At 34.6% G+C, this 10531-nt stretch overlaps 1 protein-coding gene across 1 annotated transcript; it reads left to right on the top strand.

The window, feature by feature from the left end:
• Positions 1-2122: 2122 nt before the first annotated feature.
• LOC134877789 (serine protease 27-like) lies at positions 2123-10507 on the top strand. Its single transcript, XM_063903429.1, has 6 exons — positions 2123-2356; positions 4050-4070; positions 4423-4585; positions 5691-5959; positions 8368-8507; positions 8666-10507. The coding sequence occupies exons 1-6, from the start codon at positions 2314-2316 to the stop codon at positions 8954-8956; spliced, it is 927 nt and encodes a 308-aa protein (XP_063759499.1). The 5' UTR covers positions 2123-2313; the 3' UTR covers positions 8957-10507.
• Positions 10508-10531: the final 24 nt, after the last annotated feature.

Consider the following 10531-nt stretch of genomic DNA (forward strand, 5'->3'; position numbering starts at 1 on the left):
CGGCTTTACTGTAAATATGCCTACTCTGCGGGTTAAAACAAAAATATCGACTAACAAATGATGATTTATAATTTTTGATTAAAGATTAATTCATTTGACCAGCTACAACATTAAAATGGTGAACAAACTATGCACCACTAATAATAATGAAATACCATGTTCTGTGGGCAATTTGCATACCCAGTACGTTTATTTTTCATAATTTGAGTATCATTTGATGCAAGTTTTGTATTCTAACTTACTTGCATACTTTTAATTTTAGTAGCCTAAATGATGAGTACATCTTCCTCAAATGGTTTGATCTTTAGATGTAGATATTGAAGAACAGCGTTTACTTTGGATCCTTTGTTTCCAGCATCATGTTTGGCCCCAGGAAACATCAACACACTGATCATCTCTGTGATAGTAGAAGAACGTAACTACAAACCTGATGGGAGGCAGTATCATGGTATTGCTTAAAAAGTGCATGACTCTAGGACTGATAAACTTCACCAAAATAAAAATAAAATCAAACTTAATGTCTGGATAATTGAATAATTATTGATAAATAGTCAAATAAAACAAAACATAAAAAAGAACAAAGTGTGTGTGAATGTTCCATCTTTATTGCAATGTCCAGCAAGGTGGAGATTAAAAGTGCATAACATGGATATAATATAGGTGTTATTTTACATTTTGCAAATATCTCATGTAGTGCTAAGTTTAAATATTCACAAACTTTGTTTAGACATTTTTAAAATTATATAATTCAAGAACTTGAGGTTTGTGTTCTAAAATCTATAACTACAGGTTGAATAAAAAGCCCTGTGCCCGGAGATTAGTTTGATTATAAGTGAACTTTTACACACATTTTTAATGCATGATGTAAATGTAAGGCATTAAAACTAGTTTAAGTCTCCGAGATGTCATTCTTTATATTACCACCTGATGACAGCAAAGGAAGACCTTTTCAAATGAATGAACAATAGTGAGGGAATTAAAATGAGACTGTGATTCATGAAAGCTACATTTAACTGTTATATTGTTAACTTCTGTAATCTTATTTAATTTTGATATTTTGTCTGCTAGTGCATGTATATGTGTGAGGTGATGAATGGAAAATAAATGTGAAAATATTTACATTTTTGAGGTTTACGGTACAATAACACACATTTGAAGCAGCTGTTCTGTTTTTGACTTTGTTCCCATTTAATGCACATTGGATCCACTTCTAAAAGACCTTTTGTGTTGCATTTTACTCCAATACATTTATTTTACAGCTTTAGTTGCTTTTAAGATTAAGATTTTGTATTTAAAGAGGTGATACATGTTTAACATTACAAAAATGTTTACCAGTGAAATACCTGTTTGAGGTACAAAAAGGTAAAACGATCATACATAATACAAAAAGTTAAGAACAAAATGAAGGTTGTTTACCAGTAACAGTAAAATAATGAATATTGTGTATTTTTTAATGCAGATTAATAGTACATTCTACCTTACTGTGTTTCTTATCGTCTATTCTATAGACATTCTATATATACACATATCTAAACTTATGTATATTTTGTATTCTTTTTTATTTATTTGTAGCTTATGGGGCCTAATGCCTTGTTAACCAACTCCTGCTTTAAAAAAACTGTTTCCCAATGTCTTATCAGTTACTGTATGTACATACCAAAAAAGCTCAAATGTTGACGAACACATGTGGATTTTGTTTTAAGCAAACAAAAGGGATTTTTCTCAGAATTCTGAAATTAAAAATAGAATTTTGAGCTAGCGTCAGAATTCTGCGAAAACAATATAATAATATATTATAATTTCTTTTCTAAGCATCTCAGAATCCAGACTTTGTTCTCAGAATTCTGAATCACTCTAAGCATCCTCCTTTTTTTTATTCGAATTTTGACCTTTATCTCAGAAGTCAGACTTTTTTCTCAGAACTCAAAGAACAAGATTCACTTTTGGACAGAGCTAAAAATAGATTTCAAATATCGCCCCAATCCTCTTAGCATTATGATATGGTATTTACTCAAGTTAAGAACTAGGATACTTTTTCCACCACAGGTGTAAAATACCCAACACACACATTACAACACACCTCTCCCTTACAGGTTTTACAAGTCACAGCCCGGGGAATTTACCCCTACTAGGCACTGACTAAAGGGCTGAAATAAAGTGTTTCCGGCCCTACTGGCTGCTGGTTTCGATAATGCCTGTAAAAGAAGGGTGTGTTGAGGTATGTAAGGTCCTTACAACAGCTGCAGGTAAGGGTTCCTCCTTCCTGCTCCTGGCGCTTCACCACCTGCAGAGGCAGTAAGGAATATTCTCATCATGGAGGTGGTTGTTTTTGCTGTTGTGCTGCTGGTATTAACAGGTGAGTTCTTCGCAATAGTGTGTTAAAGTATAAGAACAATAGGCTGTGTTATTTTATATTACTGATCCTGGAGAATGAGGAAAAAAACATCACAGGAGGATTCTTATTTTTATTTTTGTCTAGTCGAAATGTCAAGAATACAGTAAATTGTTCATTGTTAATGTCAGGTGTAAATAGAAATAGAAAGCAAAAACAGGAGAATTACATTTTTTGTTCTTTAAGAATAAAGTGAATACGTAAAGAATACAAATACATTTTAAGATTAAAGTGACTTTTTCACAATAAACTTGAAGTGAAGAGATTAAAATAAAACTTTCAGACTCTGTACTAGGTAGGGGAAATAATATTTTTATTCCTAGAGTGGAAAAGTTGAGGGTAAGCACTCATTTCTGGTAAAAGTCCCAGGCATACAAACAATGTTATCAAGGGCAGAATTGGACATTAAGAATAGAGTTGAAATGTTGAAAATAAACGTTGAACTTTGTAGAAAAAACCAAACTTCTAGCCTTAGCTCATATGTTAAAAGATCAACTTTATTCTGAAAAATAAAAAAATAAACCTTCCTCTTCATTTAGCCTGGCCCTAACTCTCCCTGATCAAAGAGCCGTGCAGTGATGTGCATTACAACATTATACAAATAATAATTCATCTTATCTGCTGTTTATAATATTCCTGCCGAAGGATACTTATGGGCAACCAAAGTTTCACTCAACATGAAAATCCAGTCAAGCCTGCTTTCACTGTTCACACCACCCTGCCTCTCAAGTTGTTTTCAAACACTGTTCTTTGGTTAACACATGAATTTATGTCAGTTTGGTTCTTGTGGGTTATACTTTGACTTAAAAATACCAATTGGTTCAATCCATAGACATACAGTCTATGGTTCAATCAGTAACATAGTGTTTATAAGCTTTTTAGAAGTCTCTAATTTTTATTATTATCATTATTATGATTTCATTCTTATGCTATTGTCTGTATTCTTGTATGTAATCTTGTTTTATTGAAACATTTATTATTTAAGTATTATTATTTGTATTATATTTTTAAGTTCGTATTATTTTTATTAAATGTATTTAATATATTTTAATTAAATTAATGTAACATATTTGTAATTGTAACACGTCTAAGTATTTAAAAAAGTGCTTCATAAAATAGAAATATGTATTATTATTCAAGTGTTTTATTTTATTTTTATTGTAAAAGGTCAAAGTATTAAAAATACAAAAGATAAACATGTGTTATTATTATTATTATTATTATTATTATTATTATTATTAGTTGTATGTCACTGTACTTACAGCTGTCTTATACTGTACATGCAATTAAGTGAAAAGCACACCATGACTGTGCTTTTCATCACTTCATGACACCTTTCTTGTCGGTAAATCAGTTTGTTTTTACAACCTGATGCATGTGTGTTTGTTTTCTTGTAAGCCTTTTGTTTAGTATCATGCTGCACATGCCAGCCCCTCCCAGAAACATGCCATGATGCACAGTCACAGGACACTGGAACTTTGATTGATCCGAATTCGGGAAATTCTTTTTATAAACCTGTTGTTTTGGTTCCTCTAACAATGTGCTTCTGAGAAACTTTAAATAACAAAGCTCCTAAGATGATATCACTATGCAAATAAACAAGCAGACCCTACAGCTTCTTATGAGTAACCAAATTATGTTTTTGTCCCTCCCACAGGAAGCAATGCACAGTCAGATGGTGAGTAATGCTCTTATACATTCTTTAAATACTTATTTATTCATTTAAATGAAAGGTTTCATTATAAATAATACAAACATACAGTGTTTGAACTCCTTCATTTAGATAGATGCCTCACATAACCCCCCCCCCCCACCCCGATTTGCATATTGTAACAACAAACATATTTTATTATTAGTATTTTTCTTTACTTATTTATGTATTATTTTGTTGTGCACTTTGAACAAAAAGAGGTTAAAGGTGCTTAAGACGTGCTCTTTTGGAGCTTTTGACCCCCATTTAATTTTATAATATTAATAGTACAAAACAAACAAATAAAAAATAACGCTTGATGCACTGTGTGTCCCTACAGTCTGTGGCATCGCACCGCTCAACAATAAGATCGTCGGGGGGGATTCCGCTTCTGCAGGCACATGGCCCTGGCAGGTCAGCCTGCACAAAAGCTCACAACATTTCTGTGGAGGCTCTCTGATCAACAACCAGTGGGTGCTGACTGCGGCTCACTGCTTCTCCAGGTGACACATGACTCTTCACCTCACCTGTCCAAACAGTCTGCTGACACAACACAAACAGCGTGTACTGAGGGTGTGGCAGCATGCTCTTCTTTATGTAAAATATCATATGAAAATGTTCAAAAAGCTGGGTAAATAGATTTCATGGCTCCAGGGTAAATGGCTTTCCTTAAAACAGTGTTAATGATTATGTTGAGGATTGGATTAAATTAACATTGTGGGGGGTGCATTTTGGGCTCATTCCTCACTGTTTTAACAAAGCAAACAGTAGTTGGTGGACAAAATTACATTTCTAATAAGTTATTATCCCCTCAGTCTAAAATACTTAAATAAAGTCCTGAGCTGCTACTTAAAGAGGACAATTTTGCTCATTTTCAGGTTCATATTTGTATTCTGTCCCTCTACTGTGACATGTCTCCATGCTTTAATGTTCAAAAAGCTCTTAATTTTTCTCATACTGCCTGTGCTGCAGCACCTCTTTTCACCCTCTGTCTGAAACCAGAGCCCAGTATGCTCTGATTGGTTAGCTGGCAGGCTCTGTTGTGATTGGTCAACCGTTTAGAGATATCCTCCTTAGCCTATCACATACAATGTGTTAGAGCGCTAGCCAATAGAAGTGTGAGGGTGATGTCATTATATTAAGGAAGTAATACATGACGGATTCTATGTGTGCTACTCAGTAAAGTATCACTATAGTAGTAAGTACAAAGTGGAGGACATTCTTAATACTCAGACACCTGAGAACATTTTGTTAGTTACTTTTCACATTTGCAAACACTCAAAGTATTAGTGTAGAAAATAATAAGCAGCATGGTCGGTTCTAGGGGCGGTCAACAGGGCACATTCTTTTACTGCAGTTACATTTTCAATTCAGTACTTCTCTATTGTGGTCTTTTTGTGTTATTTTGTAATTGTCTTATCCCAGCCACTTTGGTCTCTTTAATATTTGTGTATCTCTTTGTGGTCTTTTGTGTCCCTTGTGATTTTCCCATGGTTAGTTTATAATGTCATTGTCTTTCTTTTGTTGTTTTGTGTCTTTGTGGTTGTTTCGCCCTGTTGTGTAAATATTATACTTTTCATATTAACTTTCTTATTATGTAATTCTCAGCTCCAGCACATTTGGATATACAGTGTATGTCGGAAGGGACACCCAACAATTCTTTAACCTAAACGAGGAGTCCCGGAGTCTGTCTCAGGTCATCAGACACCCAAGCTATGATAGCACCACAAGTGATAATGACATCGCCTTGTTGAAGCTGTCCTCACCCGTGACCTTCACAGACTACATCAAACCTGTGTGTCTGGCCAAAGAGGGCAGCACATACAGTGCCGGGGCAACCTGCTGGGTCACCGGCTGGGGAACCATTGGAAGTGACGGTGAGAATTTTTGGTTCATTTTTTTTTAAAACACGACTATGCAAACAGGTTTGGGGAGTGACGGATTATAGGGTACGGGATTACCTAATCAGGATACAAAAATAAGACAACTGTATTCCCTTAAAGTTACATAAGATAAAGACGTGATCAGATGACTGGTACATTTATATAAAAAAAAGGGGGATTACAGCAGGATTATAATGCTTTAAGCATTTTTATAATAAAGAATGATATATTCAAGATAGACGTACTGTCGGAATATCCTTTTGCTCTTCATTTAGGCTTATTGCTTTTATTTTCAAATGGACACCTGATTTATTAAACAAAAATACTGTGTTTGAGTTTAATTAATATGTTAAACTAAAACAGCATTCATAAACTATACTTCTCCTCAACCTAGCTCAAAAACAAGGGGACACATTAATGATACTAAATATCTTGCTTTCTTCCTTTCTAATCTTTGGTTTGTTGTCTTATAATGCACTTAAGTAAAAAACATCCTTGTTATTTATTTTGTCTTGTATTTATTTGCATTGTAATTGATATTGACGAAATTGAAAGTAATGTAAAGTAATCAGGTTAAATTACTTTAAGATTGTGATACTAATTACGTTACTGATCTTTTTTGTTACAACAGGTAACTAGTATTTGTAACGCAAATCATGTGAACCTCTTCAGGCCACGCCCCCAAACCAGTGATGTCACAACAGGTGTTTTCCACCAGGGACATCAATGTTTACACATCCTTAAGATTTCTGTCAGTTTCAAAGAGCTTTCAGAGAAATAGCAAACACTCCCACTGAGGTGACATAAGTAAAGAACTGAGTCATCCTGCTGCCTATCATCCATCAGACAGACATATTTTTGTGTGGGTGAATTTCAATCAACTCGACAAACTGGAACTATCTACTTCTTGCTTGTTGTAAGTTTCGCTGAGGCCCTGAGAGTGCATGGCGACCAGAAAGTTATTTGGACAAGCAGTTCTGTGAAAAACTGTCTTGAACTGGTCCGCCTGGCCAGACTTTTGTTAGCATCGGGGCTAAGCTGTAAAAGTGTAACATGTCAAGCCTCAAAATCCACACAACAGCATGGGCACATCAAGTTCTACCACTATGGAACATATGTGCATGTTTCCTTTCATAAAATAGTCTGTACCATTACCTCACTGGTGATTAAAATGAGGATGAGTGTGTTTGTGTATGTGTGTCAAACACATACACAAAGATGATATTTTGTATTCTATTGCTTAGAGCAATTCAACAAACTTGATTTGACCTAATTGTAAATGCTCCATCTCCATCATAAAGCTAGTGATCCCTTTCTGTTTAGAAAAGCGTTTGGATTTCTTCAAATACAAGTGTGCCACAACAGTTTAAAAGCTTTATATCAGTGATTTCTGTCCCAGACTTGGTCCTTAAAAACAAACCAAGAAATGTGTAAGGTAAGGTCAGATATTAACCCCTACTTATCAGGGCTAATGTTCATCAATACATTTTTAAGTTATCTTGGTTATTCTACAAGGACAGCAATTTAAGGTTAACATCAAATCAAATATATTTGCAATACATGAATTAATAAAAAGGTTCTTACTTTGAACCCAATTTTTGCTTTCGTCCGCCATGTTCTGTCTGATATCACGTCAATTTGGCAAATACTTTAGTAAAAAATGTTCCGCTTATCTCCTATCATTTTCTCACACTACCTGAATGCAGCAATATTCTCCATAGGGGAGAAACCATTCAAATGGACTTTTGTGGCAACGATGATTTTGAGCTGTCCCGAGACCAAACATATCAAGACTTTTTAGGCTTTTTTTCAGAAAAGGCAAGATTAAGATCTCCCAATACTCATACTGTGTCATATGCAGTATTCTTAAAATACCAGGATGAACTACTGCATATGGTTACATTTTACAGTAAGGCTGGCCAGTCAAGACCCACCTTTCTTTGCACAGCACATATATGATCAAGAGGGTCAAAGTTTGAGGTGCGATGATAAGGATCGGTATTTCCCAATAGTATGCAGACATGAAACAGTACATGCTTTTTAATGGGGCTACCGTTCTTTAAAAAATGTTAAATAGAGAAAGTATTGGATTGTGAATGCAACAAAAGTTTTTGCATATTCTAAATATTTTTGAAAACAACTATTTACTGTTATTTTTTTCAAACAACCAGGAGAAACTACTGCATTTGTTTGGGACTATTTTTAGCTGCATATTAAGCTATTTGACTCTGTTTGTGTGAGGAGGACAGCGAATGTAAGGGTCAAGATAAATGTTGTGGGAATTCCACACTTAATCACCTTCCTCTGGTAAGGAAAGAACAAATAAACCGATAATAAACTACATTCTATGTTTATGGTAATAAAGGACAATACTTAATACTATTCCTTTTCTTTTTCTTCAGAACCACTCCCGTTCCCTCAGAGGCTGCAAGAGGTGAGCGTCCCCATCGTGTCCAACACGCAATGTAGCGCCGTCTATAGTTCTATCACGAGCAACATGATGTGTGCAGGTCTGGAGCAGGGAGGAAAGGACTCCTGCCAGGTGAGTCTGTCTGCTAAACTGTCCTTTGTTTGGTTTGCTTTGTAAGAGTAACAGGGTTCAAGCAAAGTTATAGGCTCAAGTACAAGTCCCTCAGAGTACTACTACATACTTAGAACTTAGTTTGCTGCTGTTATAACCCACATGTCTGGCCTCTGCAGGGGGACTCTGGTGGACCCTTGGTGAGTAAAAGTGGCTCCAGGTGGGTCCAGGGTGGAGTGGTGAGCTTTGGAAAAGGCTGTGCTCTTCCCGACTTCCCCGGAGTGTACACCCGTGTGTCGGAGTACGAGTCCTGGATCAACAGTCAGATCAACAGCCCGGACTCCAGCACCCAGCCGGGCTTCTTCAACGTCACAGCGGAGGGGTCGTCCTCTGGAAGCACTCGTCTGGTTTCTCTCTCTCTGCTGCTGTCCTGCCTACCCATCCTCTTCTCTCTCTTTGTACTCTCATAGGACGTCTAAAGGTCATTAATGCACATGTAAAGCGTCATGTATCGCTGCCTCTCATTCTTTTAAACAAGCAAAACAATCTGCACACAAATTGAAATATTCTAATTTTGAGGAATTAAAAATCAAGTTTTTAAGTGCATAAAGAAATTTCACCTGGAAGAAAACAAGATTCCTTTAAATCAAATTCCAACAACACACGCTTAGAACAATTTTCATGACAAAAAAATCCCATGCTTAACTTTTTTCACCTGATACACAGATATAAAAAGTTGCATTCCAGAAATTTAGTCCTGTTTCTAAGTCATGATTACAGTTGACAACACATTTTAGATCAGACTTAAAAAATGGATTACCAGATATTTTATTCAGGGCAACCAATATTAAGATAATGACACTTGTTTGAAAAAAATGATAACTTATAAGATGCAACAGATAAGGCCTATAATATCAAAATATACTTTTGGCTTGTAGCATATTTGCACGCAGTTTTGCAGAAAACATGCGTTCAGAAGAATATAAACATTTAAAATGTTATAACTCAGGATAACATAATGTGAATGTCTCGTTAACGTTTTTGTTGGGGCTGCAAATAACGATTTTTCTCTTTTAAGATTTGATGGCAGATTATTTTTCTTGATTTAAATCGATCAATTATTGTCTCTGTAAAATGTTTTAAAATTGTGAATCAAAAGAAATATCCCTTTTGCACTGACGGTAAATTGTAGGTTTAATAAACCTCTGAGATGTGGCAGAGGCAATACTAAAGACATGTATTTTTTTGATTACACTAACATTAATCTCTTTTAAATTAATGAATTTATAATGATATAATATTTCTCCTTTTTTTTTAAGTGAACAATTGCAAAGGTGATTTAATGTAATCTTAAAATACAGTACAAATTATGTTTACATGTATAAACATTAACATCATTTTATATTTAGCCAAATATTTAACTGCATTGTGGTTCCAAATAACACCAATAAACACCGTTTCACAAACTAAATGTCTATGTCTGATAGAATGTATTATATAAAATGTAATAAATCTAAAAATATTATAGATATATATAGACCCGGAAAAAATTATGAGACCACTCCAAATGTTTCTTAAATCTTTATCTGTACATGTATGGCAGCCATTACAGTGTCTGTTGAATTCCAACACAGAGAAATGTTGTCAGTAGTTTATAGAATACAATAAAAAAAAATAATAATAAAAAAATTGAACTCAAAGACATACCTATAAATAGTAAAACCAGAGAAACTGATAATGCTGAAGTGGCCTCTTAATATATATATATATATATATATATATATACACACACAGCATGTTATTTTTATATATATTTAATTTTTTCAATCATATCTTCAGAAAAATGTAGCATTACGTTTCACACATTATTTAAATGATCGGTAATATATCCAGAACATTGTTGTATTTTAGTTTATTTTGTATTTTGGGTAATATTAAGCTGTCTTTGGCTGTTTTTTGCTGTTACAAATGCACATTTCCCCTCTGTGGGACGAATAAAGGTATTCTGATTCTGATATTAACGATACAGTGAAAAAGTCTCCTTT

The sequence above is a fragment of the Eleginops maclovinus genome, chromosome 16 (genome assembly GCF_036324505.1).
Source record: "Eleginops maclovinus isolate JMC-PN-2008 ecotype Puerto Natales chromosome 16, JC_Emac_rtc_rv5, whole genome shotgun sequence".
Taxonomy (NCBI): domain Eukaryota; kingdom Metazoa; phylum Chordata; class Actinopteri; order Perciformes; family Eleginopidae; genus Eleginops; species Eleginops maclovinus.

What these genes read in the sequence shown, in the direction of transcription:
- LOC134877789 (XM_063903429.1), top strand. Translation starts at nt 2,314, where the DNA reads ATGGAGGTGGTTGTTTTTGCTGTTGTGCTGCTGGTATTAACAG. An exon ending in AAGCAATGCACAGTCAGATG is followed by an intron (nt 4,071 to 4,422) that starts GTGAGTAATGCT and finishes GTGTCCCTACAG; the next exon opens with TCTGTGGCATCGCACCGCTC. An exon ending in GCGGCTCACTGCTTCTCCAG is followed by an intron (nt 4,586 to 5,690) that starts GTGACACATGAC and finishes TGTAATTCTCAG; the next exon opens with CTCCAGCACATTTGGATATA.